This window comes from Diadema setosum, chromosome 21 (genome assembly GCF_964275005.1).
Source record: "Diadema setosum chromosome 21, eeDiaSeto1, whole genome shotgun sequence".
NCBI classification, from domain to species: Eukaryota; Metazoa; Echinodermata; class Echinoidea; order Diadematoida; family Diadematidae; genus Diadema; species Diadema setosum.
Genome location: NC_092705.1, coordinates 26042927 through 26064355, shown reverse-complemented (window position 1 = coordinate 26064355; position 21429 = coordinate 26042927). Strand labels below are relative to the sequence as shown.

At 38.3% G+C, this 21429-nt stretch overlaps 1 protein-coding gene across 1 annotated transcript in view; it reads left to right on the top strand.

Moving 5' to 3' along the window:
• The window catches only part of LOC140244438 (mitogen-activated protein kinase kinase kinase kinase 4-like), an 80824-nt gene that overhangs the window by 36584 nt on the left and 22811 nt on the right, over positions 1 to 21429 (top strand). Inside the window, exons 7-12 of the mRNA XM_072324078.1 lie at positions 6743 to 6833; positions 9625 to 9810; positions 10432 to 10510; positions 14262 to 14428; positions 15049 to 15130; positions 15955 to 16181. Coding sequence (XP_072180179.1) covers positions 6743 to 6833; positions 9625 to 9810; positions 10432 to 10510; positions 14262 to 14428; positions 15049 to 15130; positions 15955 to 16181 — 832 coding nt within the window. The remainder of the gene's footprint in view (positions 1 to 6742; positions 6834 to 9624; positions 9811 to 10431; positions 10511 to 14261; positions 14429 to 15048; positions 15131 to 15954; positions 16182 to 21429) is intronic.

Below are 21429 nucleotides of genomic sequence, written 5' to 3'. Positions count from 1 at the left end.
TCAAAACACGTTAAAAAAAGATTTAAAAAGATCTGTGAGTGATCAGATTTGCCATAGTCAGTATTTCTCATAAACAGTAGTGTTAGAATAATCCATTTTGTAAACATATCTTCTTCTTTTTTAGCACATTGATATTTGTTCATAGATACCTCTTGATACTGACAGTACAATTCTTATTTAAATACTTCTGTATGTTCATTAGAGTTTGTGAGTTTTATTCATGCAATTGAGCATTATTATACAGTTTAGTTAGCAAAGTTTGACAATTTCTGAAATTTAGCCTCCACAACTGTATCAAATAGTGTCTTTAATTCTAGCTTATTAGAGGCATGCTATGCAGCTCAAACCGTGCATGATATAACACTGAACCTGTAATTCACGAGGAGTGTGTAAAAGCATAGACTTTGTCCATGGAATGCAAATGCCAGATGCTCTCCTACGTCCAACACCGATGGTTGTTCCCCAACCCTGTTATAGAATAATGCAAGTTTATGGGTAATAGGATTATGAGTTGTTCAATCCAGTCAGTATCATGATGGTATACAAATTTTCCTCGTTGTGCATGTTGTAATAGTAATCACGAACAAACACACAGTCCATAGTTGGATTCCTCTGCTCTAGGAATTTTTGAGGAATAATTTTTATCTATGCATGAAATAATGAAAACTTTGTATTGCCTTGCCCGTATTTTTTTTTTATTCTGTTATCTGATATGTTATATGTAGATATGTATATTCACACAAAGGTCTTTTGGAAAATTTTGTTTTAAATGTTGATACAGCTATCTCCCTGCGATTACCTCTGATAGCCTTATCATGACAGTCACAATAATGTTGAAGGATCCCCCCCCCCCAAAAAAAAAAGTGTTTAGTTTTGTGTTATTAAGGTGTGACCACGATATATTTAGGCCTATGTAGCACCTCCCAAGATTATCTTAAACAAAAATATTGATTTTTCTGTTTCATGATTAGCTACTTGGATAGTCTTTCAACATCTTGTGAGTGACCATGTCTGATTGAAGAACATTACCATGCACGAACAGAAAGTTTTTGAGACAGACAATGATTTTTTTTTTTCTGCCTGACAGTGTACGCCATTGAAGGGAAACTATATCCTGTATAGAGAATATGTATCAGATTACAGCCTTCTTAGTCTGAGTTTTCATTGTGCGCTAATGAAGCATTCTTGGAACTGCTAACAATTAGGCCCCTATGTTTTCCTAGTACATTGTAGGGGGTTTTTCCCCCCTTCTTCATGAATTGAAACTAAGCTTTTTCAAATGTAATGATATTGTTTTTTGAAGTTTTATGTTCTATGCTTCATTTATGATGCAATTTTCCAATCTTTTAAAGCAAAATGTGATTTTTGCCTACAAAGTGTGTTCACTGTGTGTCAGTATATGTTCTTTAAAGGACAAGTTCACCTTCATAAACATAAGGACCAAGAGAATGCAACAATATTAGTAGAACACATCAGTGAAAGTTTGAGGAAAATTGGACAATCGATGCAAAAGTTATGAATTTTTAAAATTTTTGTGTTGGAACCGCTGGATGAGGAGACTTCTACAGCTTGTGAGTCATATGCATACAACAGTATAAAGAAAATGTAAAGAAAATTCAACATATTTTCACTTTTTTCACATAATAAAAGAGCACTTGACTTGCCTCTTTCTAAAGGCAGGGGGAATAATATTACCCATAACATTTGTCGGTAACGAGTCGCGGAAACGTGTACTTTTTTCAAAAGATGAAATTTAGTGAAATTCTCTTTATATTTTCCTTATATTGTTGTACGCATGTGACATCATGCACTGCAGTAGTCTTCTCATCCAGCGGTGACTGCACAAAAACTTCAAAAATTCATAACTTTTGAACGGATTGCCCGATTTTCTTCAAACTTTCACTGATGTGTTCTACTAATATTGCTGCATTCTCTCAATCCTAATGTATATCAAGGTGGACTTGTCCTTTAAGCTGAAGAGGTTGGCAGGTCTGTGCTCTTGATTTCCTTTTGAAGGGATGAAGATGGAGGGAGTTTCTGAGAATTCTTGAGCTTTTAAATGGTGATCGTATTTCATAAGAACATAAATGTTCATTTCTTTATCATTTGGATATTTGAGACCTTAATGCAGGCTGCATGTGACTAGACATTTTCCCACCCCTTGGATCATCGTCTTGGAACAGGCCTTGGTTTGGCAGCTCCGCTCCCCATTATACACTCACATTGCCTTCATACCAGGCATATTTGGTCGTGGTCGATTTCTAGTCCCTTGATACTAGTCTCACCTTGCAGACTTTTTGGCGCCCAGAGACTTGTTTCACTTCATGTCTCGAGACATAAAACATTTTCAAAAACTAGTCATGGACTACCTGTACGTTAATCAATTTTCATTGCCCCATGGCTATTAATTGTGACTCTTAATGGACTACTTTAATTGACACTTCTTTCCAGAAATATATTTGAAATAGGAAGTACTTTTAAGGTATTTTGAATGTACATTGCATTCCAAATTTGTCTTTGCTGGCAACCAACTCTCGCAAGCACTCTTACTAGCATACAGCTGTATACCACAAAAGTCTGCTGTAAATTTAATAGGATATATGTGCGTCAAAATTTTGATTGGATGCCAACCGTAATGGTGTTCTCTACTGATCTGATTTCATAATTATTGCATATAAGGAACAGAATTTTATATTTTGTTAGTTTGGTTTGCTTTGTTTTGTTTTGTTTTATTTTGTTTTGTTTTGTTTTGTTTTGTTTTGTTTTGTTTTGTTTTGTTTTGTTTTGTTTTGTTTTGTTTTGTTTTGTTTTTAGATCATGTACTCTGCAAAATACAGCTGGATTATAATTTGTGTGAATCACACAGATATCCATCATTCTGACAGCGTGTCAAACATTTGATTGCAAAATGTAGTGGTCTTTAAATAGTATATTTTGTCTACTCAAAACCCTTCTTGATCTGAGCAAAGTTTTATAGGCTCTCAGATATGCGTGATCAATGAAGACACATACAATAGACCACTTGTCATACAAAAAAAAAAAAAATGCCTCCAGCGATACTTCTTGGCAGAGGAATAAAAAATAAAAATGTCCTCAATTTATGGATTGTCTTGAGTTATTTATTGCTGCAGCAGATTCGGTTTCTGTATCTGGAATTTACCTTGACGGAGTTTCGTTTGAATTTTCAGTGTATTTGCAAGTTATGAGCATCCATACAGCTGCACATTGTGATATGATGCTCGTGATGCTTCACTTTTGCAAGTCATGGTGGATGTTGTCTTTACATCACGTACCACATTGTGTAACTTTCGAGAAGGAGTTTCACATAATCAAAATATGAATGAAGAGCTGTAGGATTATATCTTCTGATTATCACACAGTGTACAATTTAAGGCATTATTTACCATTTGCAGATGAAACAAAAACCCAGTTTTAATGTTTCAAAATAGTTCTAGAATGTGATTTAGGGATAGAAACAACCCATATATGAAAATATTAATCAGTATAATCGGTGTTACATATAAGTATTGTTAGATGTACAAACTGTGAACGATAGTAAAGTTATTTTTGGACTAAACCGTCTACAGTTGTCGTTTATTGAGAAAAATAGTGATATCTATTGTAGGCTTTATTGCGAAATTTTTATATGGTAAGATGTTTTGTGATACAACTGACCTACACATATGCATCAAAAGTGATATCTTGAATATTTTTTAAATCACTGCTCCCAAAGGTAAACAGGACCTTTAAAGGGTGTGTACAGTTCTGGTCGAGGTGAGAATTTAGCATTTAACGTTTTGCGAGATATTCAGAAACCACTCTATGGGATGTCGAAGACCATGTAATTCTAAGGGGTATCAAAAGTTTATTTGATGAAAATCGGTTTATAAATGGCTGAGATATCCAAAAACAAGTGAAACAAAGAGATCCTAATAAAAGGCGTTGCCTGTCGCCTTTTATTATTATCATTTTTTTTTATATCTCGGCCATTTGAAAACCAATTTTCATCAAATGAACGTTGAATCCTTCTTAAAATTACATGCCCTTTCATATTTCATAAGAGGTTTCTCATTATCTCACTTAGGAATGTTCAAAACATGAATCCCCACCTCAACCAGTACTGTACAGTCCCTTTAAAGGTACTAGTATTACTTTCACAGTCATGTAAGTGATGTCGGCACTTCTATGACGTTTGAGAAGAGCATGTTTGCAGTTAATTGTTATCATGCAGTCAGTGCATCATTTCTGCAGCCGTAGAAGTTAGCAGGTGATGTCGCGTTTGTAAATGGCAGCAATTTGTTATGCTTTGCCTGATGCAAAGTGAGTGGCTGAATTGCAAAGACTAAGGGTATGTCTTTGTGTATTGGAAGCTCAACCAGGAGACTGGCAATGGTTGTAAATGCAAAATTAGGACAAGCATGTTCAGGTCAAATTTATCAACATGTCTATCAATTCTGCCAATAAAACCATGATAAGGTTTAGTATACCTTGTGACCCATTTTACCAGGTCCTAGAAAAATGTTGTCCTACAATAGAAAGTCCTAGAAAAAATGTTTCAAATACACGATCTATTGTACTTGTTGAACAGACAATGTCTACAACACACAATGTAAGAACATGCCTACTATTCACTGCAAGAGGGATGGGAACTTTTAGCATTGCTTTTTGCTGGTGAAGGTCTGGTAGAGGAGACTACAAATTGTCTTTGTTCTGGTTATTTTTAGGTGCCGAGTACACTTGTATGGTACAGACGAGAATCAAGATGACATGCCGCTAGTATACATTGTAAACCCCAAACAGTGTACTGATTGTATGTTAGTCACACAGTAAATGTGGCTTGGGAAACACTGCCAATTAATTCGATATCAGTCAGATATGATTAGTAAGAGACGAGTTTCAACACATTAATCATATCTGTTAAAATTTCACCTATGACATTTCAACACACATAGGGCCTTTCAATGCAGATATATGGTCTTTCAGTGCGTACAGATTTGTGGATATACATGTATTCATGACTATTTCCTTAGGACCTACAGTGTGTAGTAGTAGGCTGTTCAGTGAACTTGTTCGCATCATATACAAGTATTGGTACCTTTTGATACTAGGGGAATCCAGTCTATGTTCAGTACTTGTAATTATGTTAGGCAAGCATTGGGCAGGCTTTTGGAATGGCCAGTCCCAACCTATGGTACTAAGATACATTGTATGCATAAATGTTGAGTATGAAAGTGGCAATTATCTTGCACATTAACAAGGGTGGAGCTGATATTTACATGATACTCAATTGTTTGCACATGATAGTGTGTGTACTGGTACGTATGTGTCACCAGTGGTATGTGTGGGGTGGGGGAAGTATGCACTTCATAGAAGTAGTGTAATCAAATATGAGTTCGTATGTGAGTTTAATTATACATAAGATACTTTAGTATCTTATTTTTCTTTCATGTTTCTGTTGATGGAGTGATGTTTCTGAGCCTCTGAAGAGAAATTTGTAGTCATGAAATATGATATATGTTCACCATAAAGTCGTGTATAAGGCACCACATCATTGTATTGGGGTGCATTGACTCCCTTCTTGTTTTATGTTGCTTAAAGCTAGAAAATATAGTTCTCAGAAGCACTCAAAAAAAATCATCTTTTACCACCTGGAATTTGCTTGCAATACATCAAAAGGGTCTACCAAGAAACTTACCTGGCTGCCACAATTTGCCAGGATGATGAGTTGTTTGGGAGTAATTTGAGATCAAAACTGCAGAGTAATTTTGATTGCAGTACACGACTATTATTCCAGAATAGCCCTCCTGTTCAGCATTTTCGGACTGTAGAACATTATGTGATGATCTGTTGTGCCCCTGCAGTCATATTTTTCATTGAGCTGCTTGCGATTCACTCTCGGGTGGAAGTTTGTTGACCTGGGGCCCGTTTCATAAAACTTGTCGTCAGTGACATGTTGTCATAGATGTGACAATCTACTGAAATCCTTGCATCTGATTGGCTGAGAGCTAATTTGTCATAGCAATGTGGCAGTTGTCATTGATAACAAGTTTTATGAAACGGGCCCCCGATTTGTCAATTATCGATATAATCGATTATGCAAATTTACATAGCAACCATGATTGGGTAAGTTCTTAGATTATGGACTTCCTGTGAACCTTTTTTGAAAATACTCTTCATTTTCATCATTATCCCACTAAAATTGTGTTATTCCAGTATTATTCCAGACATTTATGCATACGTGTACATAATCTAGCTAAAATTGACAGTTCTGCAAGCATACTAGAACTACATTTTGGTTTTAAAGGGATAGCACAGTTTTGGTTGAGATGGGGCTTCAGGTTTCTAACATTTGATGATAATTTTATGAGATAATGAGAAAACTCTAATGAAATATGAAAGAGCATATAATTCTAAGAGGAATTAACAGTTTTTTAATGAAAATTGGTCTTGAAGTGGCTGAGATATCCAAAGCAAAGCAATCCCAATGAAAGGTGGGATCTACCTTTTATTAGGATTGCTTTTATTTTACTGTTTTTTTTTTTTAATTCTCAGCCATTTCAAAGCCGATTTACATCAAATGAACTTTCAATACCTCTTAAAATTGTATACTCTTTTAATGTTTTTAAAGCGGTTCCTAAGTATCTCACAAAAAATCAAAAGCTCAAGCTTCACCTCAATTAATACTATACCATCCCTTTAATCATTATTTGTGGATTTCTTTCTGTCCTGTCTTTCTTTGCAGGGTTTGAGTCATCTCCATGCCAACCATGTCATCCACAGAGATATCAAAGGTCAGAACGTCCTTCTCACAGAAGATGCAGAGGTCAAATTAGGTGAGTGGTTCTTCTGTTTTCTTTTGTTGTTTTTTGTCTTGTTTTTGTTTCTATTCATGGTATAGCCAGGGTCAGGGAGGGTCATTTCGGCCATTGACATCGTCCACAAGGAGCTGCACGCGTAAGAAATCGTGGCATTTCTCAGCCTCGGCCAATCAGGTCACAGTGGACTAAAAGTTTATGTTAATATGAATCCGAAACCTGGAGGAGTTTCTAGTCAGTATGAATAGTTTACTTTATAGCATCAGTTCAATTTGGTTTATTTCGCTCTTATTAAAGGACAAGTTCACCTTCATTAACATAAGGATTGAGAGAATGTAGCAATATTAGTAGAACACATCATTGAAAGTTTGAGGAAAATCGGACAATCCGTTCAAAAGTTATGAATTTTTGAAGTTTTTGTGCAGCCACCGCTGAATGAGAAGACTACTGCAGTGTATGATGTCACATGCGTACAACAATATAAGGAAAATAAAAAGAGAATTTCACAAAATTTCATCTTTTGAAAAAAGTACTAATTCCCTTGACTCGTTACTGACATATGTTATGGGTAATATTATTCCCATTGCCTTTAGAAAGAGGCAAGTCAAGTACTCTTTTATTATGCGAAAAAAGTGAAAATATGTTGAATTTTCTTCGTATTTTCTTTATGCTGTTGTACTCATATGACATCATGAGCCTTAGTAGTCTCCTCATCCAGCGGATCCAACACAAAAATTTTAAAAATTCATAACTTTTGCATTGATTGTCCAATTTTCCTCAAACTTTCACTGATGTGTTCTATTAATATTGCTGCATTCTCTCAATCCTTATGTTAATAAAGGTGAACTTGTCCTTTAAACCATTTGTGCACCATGAGTGCTGATTGGCACAGAAAACCCCACAGCATTGAACAAACTGTCGAAAGTATGTGGCACAGGAAGGGTTACTTAAAGACACCAGATGACAACATGCCTTCCTTTTGAGGGAGGTGAAAATTTTTCGATACGGATTCACACAATATGTTATTTCATATCTTCTTCTGACACCTCACAGAAAATAGATGGTGCCAGAAATTATGAATTATTTGTGGAATACCATCCACCAGAATAAACAAGCAAGTATGGAGAAACCTGTTTTGATTTAGTCATGAGAACTGGAGGTATCTCATTCAAATCTTCTGGCGTCGTATCAGAACATGGGGGGGGGGGGAGCTCTGCCGTGTCATCTGCTTTAAACCAACCCAGCTTGGTTCTTTGATCGTATCACATGACTCTTTGGGGGTTTTTATATGTGTTTTTTTTTTCTTCTTCGTCTTCTTCTTGAGATATTGAGTAAGACTCTTCGGAAGACTGCATTGCTCGTGGGACTGGAGGGACTCGAACGAGGGATGCATTGATATTCCAAGCCCGGCCGTGGCTGTCGGCTTGGCCGGGTCTGCCGTGCATCAAAAATTTGCATAATGAATTGCTAGTGCCGAGTGGCAGACTTTGATGTTTTTTTTTTTTTTTTTTTTTTTTTTTTAAGGAAAAAAAAAAGAAGGTTGAAGTAGGGGTGGAGATGCCAAATTATGCTACTCTACTGCTCATGATGCATGCTTGATATATTTCAGTAACAACTTAGAAAGAATATCTTATCTCCTCTTTGGGCAAAGGGGGAGTTGGGTATCTCTGGTAAAGCTTTTTTTTCTTTTTTCTTTTTTTAAGAAGGAAAGTCAAACAGACTATCATTTTCAAGTGACTGATGATTTTGATGATGTGTTCGGAAAGCTGTCTGTGAGGGGAGGATTTTCTGAAAAAGTTCTGAACATATATTACTTACTTTTTTTTCAGGTGAGTGTTTTTGTATTGTTTTTTCCAGCATATCACATGGTATGCAATTGCAAGGTCACATACCATTGTGCATTCCTGAACACGTACACACATACGAATCTACTCAAAGCTGCCCTTCTGCTGTACTCTCTGTTTTGTCATGAAGTGGCATGTATAAGAGAGTGAAAGTATTCTAAAGTTCAAATCAGGCACAGTATGCGAACATGAAACATATATATATTATATCTATCTATCTCGCAATCTATCTATCCATCTATCTATCTGTCTATCAATCTACCTGTCTATCTGTCTATCTACCTATCTATCTGTCTATATGTATACATATCTATTTGTCTATCTATCCATCTATTTGTCTATCTGTCTATCAATCTACCTGTCTATCTACCTATCTATCTATCTGTCTATCTATCCATCTATCTACCTATCTATCTGTCTGTCTATCTATCTATCTGTCTATCTATCTATCTGTCGACCTATCCATCAATCTATCCATCTGTCTACCTATCTATCTGCTGGTACCTATCTATCTATCTATCTATATATCTATCTCACTCTCTATCTATCTATATATCTATCTATCTATCTATCTGTTTATCTATCTATCTATCTATACTTATCTGTGTCTGGGTTAAAGTTCAAATCAGGCATTTTACACTAACATGAAACATTTATTAGTCTATCTGTTTATCTATCAATCAGTCAGTCTGGCTAGCTGTCTGTCTGTCTACTTATTTGTTTATCTTTATATATATTTGCCAATGCAATCTCTATCTCCTAACCTGTTGAGGACGGACTGATTTTGCTCCATCATGCATTTCCCATATGAGTATACTCAGGACTCGTCCTCAACGGGTTAAAAGAATGATTTGATCATAAACAGGGATGAGAAGACATCAGAAACACTATCTCATGGGTACACCGAGTCATTGTCTCTTGTCTCATCATATCTCATCATTTTTTAATCATTTTTCTTTTCTCAGTGGACTTTGGGGTCAGTGCTCAGCTGGACAAGACCATCGGCAGGAGAAACACCTTCATCGGGACGCCCTATTGGATGGCGCCGGAGGTCATTGCCTGCGACGAGAATCCCGATGCCACATACGACAACAAGAGCGACTTGTGGTCACTGGGTATCACCGCCCTGGAGATGGCTGAGGGACAACCTCGTAAGCTGAACTTTCGACTTTTTAGAACCATCACGAGCTGTCAGGCTGAAGCTCGGTAGTCTAGTGGATATGACACCTGTATAGATTATCAGGAGGTCGTGGATTCAAATTCCACCCGAGCGTGTATGCCCATGATTTTTTATCGTGGCTGCTACTCAAACTCTGAATAGCCTAATAGCTGTTTTCATGTTGATGAAAGGCAATATGTCAATTAGTTGCAATGAATTTTACCTTTTTCTGAAAATCTGGCTGTGCATGTCAAAATTGATTATGATGATATTCCCTTACCATGTAAAATATTTTATCCTTGCTCAGATCTCTCTGTATATGCATTTTGTGTCCTGTAGTCATGTACCATGTTCATCCTTCAACTTTGTATGTGTGTTACCAAGGCACTTTTAGACCCCCCAAAATTAAGATCATCTTTTGAAGATTAGTTACTGTCTGTAATTGATAACAATTAATAAGAAAGCTGCTGGTACATTAACATGTTGCCCACCAAGCGTAGGAAGCCCTGTACAAAATCTGTGAACATTTCTACATCTCTTTGGGGAGGGGGTTTACTAATTGGATGTTCACGTGTAAAATGTGTCTTTTCATTTCCGACTTTTTCATTTGCAGCTCTCTGCGACATGCATCCAATGAGGGCGCTATTTCTGATTCCCAGAAATCCGAAACCAAAGCTGAAGTCAAAGAAATGGTAAGTCGGTCGCCTTTGCAGTGACATAACAAAAGCAGTCGGCAAGGGTAGTTCATGGAGTATGTGTGAATTTACAGCTCCTCAGCACCTACAGACAGCGCGGAATGGCAATCCCACAGATACACACATGTGGGACTATGTAACAAAACATACATACATCCCTGTATGTGGGACTGAGGAACAAAACCTACATTTATCTCGATACGTAGGACTCAATAAAATGTACGTATATCTCCATATGTTTTAGCATTGGTTAACAACCATTAGTCCCTTGGAGTATTTTCTTTTCAAGAAAATGAAATAATCACCAAATGGGGCAAACATTATAGTTATTTTTTATTAGCTCACCTGAGCCAAAGGCTCAAGTGAGCTATTGCGATCGCCCTTCGTCCGGCGTCCGTCGTGCGTCGTCCGGCGTCCGGCGTCCGCCGTGCGTAAACTTTTTACATTTTCATCTTCTTCTTAAAAACCCCAAGACCGATTTTCATCAAACTTGGCAGGTAGCATCTCTAGGGGGTTAGGAACTCAATTTGTTAAAATGGGCACCATGCCCCACCCAGGGGGCCCCCAGGGGGGCCCAAACCCCCCAAAATTAAGGAATCTGTAAAAATCTTCTTCTCTAGAACCAGAAGTGATAGAGCTAAGTTAATACAATGAGTTAGTACATTGCTGACTGTAGTTTCAAGTTTGTTCATGGCAGAATCAGGGGTGCCCCCCTTGGGACCCAGGGGAGGGGGGTGGGGAGGGGTCCTAATGGGGCCTAAATTGTACATTTTCATCTTCTTCTTGAGAACCCCATGACCAATTTTCACCAAACTTGTCAGGTAGCATCCCTAGGGGGTTAGGATCTCAATTTATTAAAATGGGCACCATGCCCCACCCAGGGGCCCCAGGGGGGCCTAACCCCCCCCCCCCCCCCCAAAATGAAGGAATCTTTAAAAATCTTCTCTAGAATCAGAAGTTATGGAGCTAAGATAATACTATGAGTGAGTACATTAATGACTGTAGTTTCAAGTTTGTTCATAGCAGATCCAGGGGTGCCCCTCTTGGGGGCAGGGGGTGGGGGGGGGGGGGGGTTGGGAAGGTCCAAATGGGGGCCTGAATTGTACATTTTCATCTTCTTCCTGAAAACCTCATGATGGATTTTTGTCAAACTTGGCAGGTAGCATCCCTAGGGGGTCAGGATCTCAATTTATCAAAATGGGCACCATGCCCCACCCAGAGGGCCCCAGGGGGCCCCAATCCCCCCCCCCCCCCCCAAATTAAGGAATCTTAAAAAATTTGGACCCTTATTGTACATTTTCATCTTCTACTTGAGAATGCTTGGTCAAATTTTAGTAGAGCTGTGAATAATTTAGATTAGTGACTGCGTGAAAGGTGAACTTGCGATACTCAGGTGAGCGCTAGACCCGCGGGTCTCTTGTTTACATTATATAGTGCGAATCTTTTGTTTTTTGCTTTTACAAACCCACCTGATGTTGGCTAATAGAAATCACTATTTTGGAGGTAGAATGAAAAGGCATTGGTCTGCCAAATCTTTTGTCCTCTGTAGCTCGGTTCACAAGTTCTTGTGTTCCTCTTTCTCTTGGCCTAGTATTATGTAACTAGATTTCAAATCCATGCATCCATGATGGCTGCTTTGGAGTGCCTGCATGATGCCGTGTTAGATAAGTGACTAAATTCAAATGCTCATCCAAATTTCTAATTGTATATGTGCAGTATTGCTCAGAGATACCCATCAATTTCTTTTAGATCACAACCGTTATCTGAAAGTGACCGTTTCTTAGGAGGCATTACGATGCACACAGAGTGAGACCCATTCATTCGTTTCATGATTGCTTGTTGCTGTCCTCGCGAGACGACTTGAAACTCACGATCCTAATAGCATTAATCGTCGACTACCACATCATACACAGTTTGATCCATCAAGGGCAAAAGGAATTACAACCACTTGGGGTTTTTGTTGTTGAAAATACAAAGTTCAACGAGCTGGCCACTTTTGAATCCATGGTGATGGCGAGAAATGGCTATTTGAGAGTGTAGTTTACCTAGAGATAGTGTTTTGATTGTGAATCATATAGCCAAGGGTGGTGAGAACAAGTTTCGCTGGTGTTAGCCAAAGTGATGCTTCCCTCTTCTTCTTCTTCTTTGTTGACACTTAGAGATACTGGTTTCACATTGAGGTGTTGAGATTTTCAAAGTTGTTGAACTTTGCTTACTGTGTAGCCTGACATGTTGAGATACACAGGTGAAGAGAAATACTCAACAGAGTTTTGAAAACTGGTGCTTTCAGTATCAGCATTTTTGTGAACAATTATCACCATCCGTGGGAGTGAATGATTTCTGAATTGGTTTATATAAACACTGCTGTCATTGGTAAAAGGAGTAAGGAAAATCCTTTCATTCACAGCTTTTTTCTCTTGTCTTTGGATGTTTACTGATCAATTTCAGCTTCGGTTTTTCAGAGCTTCAAGTTAGACGACATGAGAAACACTGCTCACAGCATGTTGAAGAATGCAACTGAGATCTTAATTTCTTTCAAACTAGAATGTATTGCCAAACAATGCCTATATAAAGTGATTCATCAGGTTTGTGAGCTCAGATTTTAGACAAAGCATGGAATGATACTGTTTCGCTGTGTCCATGATCTTCTTAAAGGGGGTGTACAGTTCTGGTTGAGGTGAGGATTTAGCTTTTAACGTTTTGCGACATATTCAGAACCCACTATATGATATGTCAAAGAGCATGCAATTCTAAGGGGTATCAAAAGTTTATTTGATGAAAATCGGTTTTGAAATAGCTGAGATATCCAAAAACAAAGTGAAACAAAGAGATCCTAATAAAAGGCGTGGCCTATCGTCTGTTATTATTATCATCACTTTTTTGGATATCTCAGCCCTTGAAAAACGAATTTTCATCAAATAAACTTTGAATCCTTCTTAAAATTACATGCTCTTTCATATTTCATATGAGGTTTCTCATTATCTCACTTAGGAATGTTATAAACCTGAATCCTACCTCAACCAGTACTATACAGTCCCTTTAATGGCTGTATTTGATGCCAAAAGAAGGCACACACGACCTGACAAACATGCTCTTGTTTGACAAAACAGAAAGCGATTAAAAATATAAAGTTACAAAGTAAGGAAATATTGAGTCACTACAGGTTTGTAAATCGTGGTAGTTGTCATGATTTCACATTCAATTGGCAGTTTGTGTAGTCTGTCAGTGTTTATAGTCATTTGATGTATGCTCTCTACAATATACCGTATATAAATACCATGTATATTGCAGATTTTTATTTGCGCAATTTTTTGCAAGTCATATTCTATTTTTAGAATTATAGCACACAAAACTATTTACTCTGATCCCAACATGAATGTGATGCGCACGCTTACATGTACTGGTATGTAGTACACAGTACATGTACAAGGCATGTGACAATAGCTTAGTAGGCACTCCTACTGTGTGAATGGATTCGCATACTTTCCAATTTTTCTGTTCATTGCTGTACTCCATGATCGTGAATTTAACCACTTACAAAACTTTCGGGAAGTCTTGAAATCATAAAAAAAAAACACCTGCAGATATATAGTGATGTACAGGTAATGGTGTGATCATCATCATCACTAATTCCACATATTCTATCTATTTAGAAAAAAAAAATCAACATTTGAAAACTATAGCAACTCTATCTGCACTCAAAATATGTTATCGTCACTAATTTACATAATCGCTCTTCCTCGCGCAGGAGTAAGAAGTTCCAAGACTTTGTGGACAAGTGTCTGGTGAAGAACTACCAGCAGAGGCCCGACACCAACCACCTCCTGAAGCACTCCTTCATCAAGGACCTCCCCAATGAGAGGCAGGTCCGCATCCAGCTCAAGGACCATATAGACAGGACCAGGAAGAAGAGAGGTGAGACTTGGGAGCCACCTTGTGGTTGTCATGGAAATGGGAGGTTGCTTACCATTTGGAGATGACAAGTCGATGAGAAAGGGTTGGAAAAGTGGAGCTTCTTTTTTTTTTCTTCTTATTTTCTTTTTCCTCAGCCTTTCAATACAATGTCACTAGCTGTATTTGAAATCATAAGTTTGAGATTGTGAATTTCAAGTCTGAAAGGATGATGCAAATACTGCTTCCCCTGTTTGTTCATGTTAAACTGTTAGTTTTGCTATTCTTACATGCAATGCCTCAATGACAGTGATTATGATTTCGAGTATGTACTAAATTTAGACACACTCACTCCTCCTAATGGAGGTCTGAGTGCAGATGATTGAATAGCACAGTAACTGTGAGTTTTTAAGCACTTGTTTTTCAGAAACGTGTGCTCCTAATCCTTAATTTAGCAGAAAGCTTGAACAATGACAAATATACAGCAGCAGTCATAAGTTTTAAGCCACAACTGAGCTGAGAAACTCTTGCTCTGTTCTTTACTTCAGCAAAGGGCAGTGATGAAGACGAGAAATGCAGCAGTAGTTGTGAGTTTGAAGTGATAACTGAGCCGAGAAACTCTTGTTCCTTTCTTTGTGTTGCAGTGGAAGACCTGAGCACAGACTTCGAGTACAGCAGTAACGAGAGCGAGGAAGAGCGAGAGATCGAGGAAGAAGGAGAACCAAGGTGAGGGCAGCAGATACCCATCTCTAAAAATGTCTCAAGAGGTGGAAGGAGATGGTGGGGGCGGGAGGATGGGGAAGCATTGTGGTCACATGTTCTAAGAGAACATGTTAAAACTGCAGAGATGCCAGCTTTTACTTTTTGAGCAAAATTGTTTTTTTCCACCAGAAATACGCCTTTTTGCTCATCAGAATACTATAATGCTGTTTAACAAGTTTGTACCCTTGAAACTGGTATTCCTTTGCTGCATTTTCCACTAAATTTGGAGAGTCAAGGGTGCGGGTGAGCCCGAGGGAGAAAGTTGGCAGTCTTTGGTTCTCATAGGACCTCCAAGAGTCCAGGAAACATTGAAGAGGGGGTTGAAAATGGAGCAGATGTGTTTAAGCCCTCATGTATTGCATTTTGCCCTATCCCATGATACATGTATGACAGGTATCAACTTTGAGGGGCAAATACAGTATGCCTTATGCACTGGACCGTATCCTCATATGGGATGAGGTGTGGCTAGAAGGTACAACTGTATGCCTCTACTCTAAAAGTCTCTTTCCTGCAGTGTGAATTTTATGCCACTGGCATGATGAGACCCAGTCTTTATGGCAGTTGATCTTTTGTATATTCATAGCAGCTTGGACTCCTTGAAATGCAAGAAAATCAGTGAGGGTAAAGATTCTGGACTAGTTTACATTATGATACTCTTAATTTGTAAGTGCGAACGGGTCAAGGTTGTCTGCATCATGAACTGCTCTATATGCCTGTGGCTTTCACATTAAGCTGTTCATCGTGAGTAAAACATTCCTCTTCCATCCCCTTCTGTCACTCACATCCAGCTCCATCCTGCCGGGTCCCAGCGAATCAACGCTTCGCCGGAAGTTCCTCCGGCTGCAGCAGCAGGACCAGCAGGAGGAAGGGGGACGTCGGCGGCTGGAAGACGGCCCCACCAAGTACAAGCCCCCCAACGCTCTCTGCCCCATCCCCAGCCAGGCCCCCCAGCCCCAGGCACCCTCCAACAGGGACCAGCAGGCCAAGGCACAAGCCCGGCTGAGCCAAGCCGTTGGTAAGAATAGGGAGACCCCCTGCTCCAGTAGAGGGGCGAATCTTATTACCCTCTGGTACACTTTTAACCCCTTCCTCCTCTTTTTGTCTTTACAATCACACTTTCCTTCCACTTTGTCTTCTTGAGACTTGCAAAATATATAAAATCATGACTGAAGTCATATCCAAACAAATGGTAAATAAATAGCGCATTTACGTAGAGTTGTGGTTAAAATTATACTTCATATTTTCTGAAATATTGTAGACATCCCAACATAATGGGGTTGGGTATTGAAACATCATTCTCAGGGTGTTGTATTCCATGTGAATTTATCCTGTGGTGTAGGCCATACTTCAACAATCCCCACATATGATAGCTAAAAAAATGGAAAGAAGTCAAAATGTGACAATTTCCATCCATCCCAATATCCTCACATTATCTGTTCAGTTCTCTTGCTTAATTTGTTGGATTTTTTGTACATATTTTTTGTTCATTAACATTTCACACGCCCAGCTACTTGCCCTATGATTTTGCTTGTTTATTTTGTCATGTACGTTCAGATGAATATCAGTGTGTTTATAGCGACTTTTGGGAGGGGTTTAACGCTGGTAGCATTGGTATACTATGAAAAACCATCCTAATTGAAATGAACAAAATAGTTGCTTGTTTGTGCTATTGTGTCCCTTGAAGTTTATTACTTGATCTCCTGTGCATGTGGTTTCTGTTGTTGTCATAATGTCTAAATGGTTTGCATGATGGTAAAACTAGTGGGTACTGCATTAACCAGTGGTTGCTGAATCCTAATTCAACTCTATGGTAGCTTTGAAAATCAAATATCAGAATCACTGGTGACACTAAAATTGGTGACTGCCTAGCTTCATGAATTAAAGGTTCTTCATTGGATGCTCTGGTGTATATGCTGCACCAACTGTTAATTTCTCCAAAGACTTAACCATGGAGTATGTGTAGTGCCGCTACTGACTTGAAGTTCGATTTTTAACATTTGTAGTCCTAGTAGATGGTCAACAAACTATAACTGTGTTGGAGGTAAATAAAAACTTGGAGAAATAACAAATAAATCTGCTAGAACCACATTTAGGCCAGCACTTTAGCAGCTGTGCACTGAGTTTGGCAAGAAACCAGAAGAAACTTTGCAAAAATCACATGATTTCTGTTTATTTTGCTTAAAGCTGGTGCCTTGTCATACAGTCAAACCTGTTTATGCAGCCATCTGTCTATAATATAGTAAAGTGTATTAACCCATTGAGGATGAGTCCCGAGTATACTCGGGCAAGGGTTTATTGGAAATGTGTATTGTTACAAAATCAGCCCGTCTTCAATGGGTTAAAAGTAGTTAGTGATGATGTTGAACTTGCCACCAAACTGTCAGTAGTGGCCACCTGTTTTTAAAGGCTACCTTTACTATTTTCCAGAGTGGCTGTTATAAGCAGGTTTTACTGTATTTAGCTAGAAAATGCTTGATAAGTTGCAGTTCGCATGATAGGCTTCATACAGTTACACATCATGGAAGAATGCTCACTTCTTGTTCTCTGTTGTATAGTTTCCTGTGCATGACTCGCCCAATGTTTGTGACACTTTTGTTCCCTTCCCCCCTTTCCTACTCCCACCCTCTCGTTCGCTGCCCTCCTTCTCCCCGCCTTTCAACTTTTCTCTCCCCCCCCCCCTCCCTTACTCCTCCATGCCCCACCCATTACCCACACCCCCTTGTCTTGCCTACCACCAACTCCACAGAGGGTTTTACCCCTCCCTGCTCTCCTAAAGTGGGAGTCAGGGGGAAGGTGGCTAAGCCTCAGCCCGTTCAGTTGAGCGACGTGGGTAAGTTGATAGGGTCGTGTGCTACCAAACCATGTGGGTTTTCACATTGTATGACCTTTGCATGCACCGACACTCACTCACCCAACAAAGTTTCATTGATCTCCTGCCCCCCCCCCCCCCCCCATCTTCTTTTCCCAAAAATTGATGAATTTAATCACAAGGTATTGGCAAAACCAGCCTCTCATTCTAAATCTCCTGCTGTGGTGGAAGCAGTTTCAGAAGAAGATTTAAAAGGAAATAGAGAGACATTTGGTTGATGTCACAATAGATCTTTTGATAGCAGAATTGTTCCTTCATTAAATTAATTATGCTAGTAAATATCTTTGTCTTAAAAGGTAGAATTTGCTAGATATTGTGATGAGTTGAGATTGAACGAAAGGTTGGTCCTTTTCGCCTTGTGCCTTTGCACCCTTCTTGTAAGAAAGAAAATTGAGGAAGAAGGGTATTCTTACAGAGGCAAAGTTGGACATTTCCCCTGCAAACCTCATCATAACACAACCATCACATGTACATTAATATTATTATATGTATTTAAACATAATCCATATAAGCCCTGATTCCCCCTAAACTTCCTCTTAACCGGAAACTTGTAATTGACATCAATGTACAGATGAATATTACTACATACTGATGTTAATGTATCATTCACTGACCAAACTACAGATATGTATATAGCACATGATAACTTCTTGCATTCTTTTAATAACAGTCTTTTGCAATCAGTAATGATATGAGTAGTGAACATTTTGAAGTCACAATTCCATTGTGATTTTTATTTAATCATTGAAAGTTTTAGAGTCTATTCCCTTGTGGTATTATTGTACTGAATTTCATTAAAATATCAATTCATCTAATTATGAATAGGGGCAATAATTACAACATTATGAGCTTAACTTCAAGGAACAGAACAAACTCAAAGAAAAAAAAATGCTCTTAATGTATCATATAGCTGTGTGCAAAATCATTTGCTGCCTGGAAAACACTTTTCATCATCTGTGTACATTATAGAAAAACCTCATAAACTGTAAAACGATTTTTAAAAAATGTATATTTATCAACAACATTGCTTGCTGTGGAACAGACATGTGTCTTCACCCATCCCATCAAACCTCTCCACAGTTTGATTCTTTCTTCTGCAAAATGCCCCCCGTAGGCCCCCCCCCCCCCCCCATCTCAGACACACATGGGATTTGCAGGCTGAATCTTGGAGTCAGGGTCCACAACTCAACTTTAACACAATTGACAGGGCTGCCTGCCCGTCTTGTAAACCAAATATAATCATGTATAAAATTAAGGGAACATGTAGATATGCACAGGTACATGTAGCATCATGCTTACAGAAACCTGACGTTGCAGTCAAACCTTTTGCCATCAGCTTTGCTGTGCATGCACACACTTGATTGTGACTCCTTTAAAGATGAACACATTGTTAAGTGAAAGTCTTTCCCACGCACAGCTGTTCATGTAGACATCATGTGCGTTGCATCTTCAAACATGGTTCTGTCACATGTGGAGTTTCTTCACCGGTAGCACCTGGGGGAACAAAGAAAAAAAAAAGTCTGTACTATTTTCATTCAGCAACTGTTTGCATACAGTCATTCTTATTTGCACTTGTTTTCCCCTCACTCACATGGGGTTGGCCTTTTCTTATTAAATTCAGTCCTGAAAGTATTAATGGGTCACCAATTTTTCACAACTTTGCCCTGAAGGGTGTCAGAGGCATTATTAGATTGAGTAGCCTCACTAGGTGCAGATCATATCGACCATAGTCAAGTCAAATTGCATTTACATTATTTTTTGTATATTGACTTTCGATAAATTCCATGTGTCAGTACAGCCTTGGTATAAATACAGGTACATTGTACCATGGTGTTATTCCTCATCCTTCATACTAGTAAACCTGAATCCATCCACCCACCCCATCCCCCTACCCCGTTCTCCCCTCCCACCCCTACCCTCACCCCCCTTGAATGACAAGTAGGACGTAAACCTCCTGGTTCTTACCTCATAGAACAAATGCCCTCTTGGCTTCCTATAGGTATTTTCATTTCTGATCAATTCACCTTCACCCTTTTGGGTTTTTGTTTTGTCTTGCTGTATTGCAACACCAGTTCAGCATGCCTGTATTCACAATATATATTTTCGTTATACATGGCTTCCATCTTTTCTGGGTGTCATTTAATTTCCATTATTAATCACTGTGTGTGTATGTGTATATGTATATGTATATGTATATGTATATGTATATGTATATGTATATGTATATGTATATGTATAACTTATGTACATGTATATTTGTGTGTGTATATATACATGTATGTACAAATGTGTATATATATGTCTATAAACAAGTTAGCTTATGTACTGTGTATGTATATATGAATATGAATAATGTGTATACAGAATGTATACGTTTATGTTTTGTTAACTGTAGAAGCAATTAGGAGCTATGACCCCTTTGCTAGTAGGATTTTTCAAAAAATGTTTAGATTGTTGCAAGTAAATCAAAATGGGCCCCACAAGAACCTCAATAGTACAAAGTTTGCATGTCTTTGAATTAACCTAATGTATATCATCACAAACAGAATTGAAATAGGTGTTATTTTCTCTCTTCCTTTTGTTGGAAATGACATGCAACCCACAAAGTGTTTGATAGATCATATCTTACGTGTATCAGCATAGCTGGCCTAGATGCAGACAGGATTTAGACTACACAGTGTTTTTACTTGTACTGTATCAATGAACAAAAAAAAAAATAAATGTTCATCTTAAACATCCCATAGGTGTGGCTCCTCTTTTGATGTTCTATTAAGGGAGGTATGTGATGAATGATCATTGAAAAAAAGTAATTATGTCAACATAATGATGATAGATGAAAGAATTTTTAATAGATACTGAAACAGCAACCAGGTATTAAATGGAATAAGTGAATAAATCTGTATACTAGTGAGAGTAATAGGTAACAGTGGAAGATGCACCCACACACACAAAGCTGCAGATACACATACACTACATGCATACATCCACTTTAAAGGGTGTGTACAGTTCTGGTTGAGGTGAGGATTTAGCTTTTAACATTTTGCGAGATATTCAGAAACCACTCTATGAGATGTCAAAGAGCATGCAATTTTAAGGGGTATCAAAAGTTTATTTGATGAAAGTCGGTTTTGAAATGGCTGAGATATCCAAAAACAAGGTGAAACAGAGAGATCCTAATAAAAAGTGTGGCCTGTCGCCTTTTATTATTGTCACCTTTTTTTTTTTTATATCTCAGCCATTTGAAAACCAACTTTCATCAAGTAGACGTTGAATTCTTCTTAAAATTACATGCTCTTTCATATTTCATAAGAGGTTTCTCATTATCTCACTTAAGAATGTTATGAACCTGAATCCCCACCTCAACCAGTACTGTACAGTCCCTTTAAAGTGCACT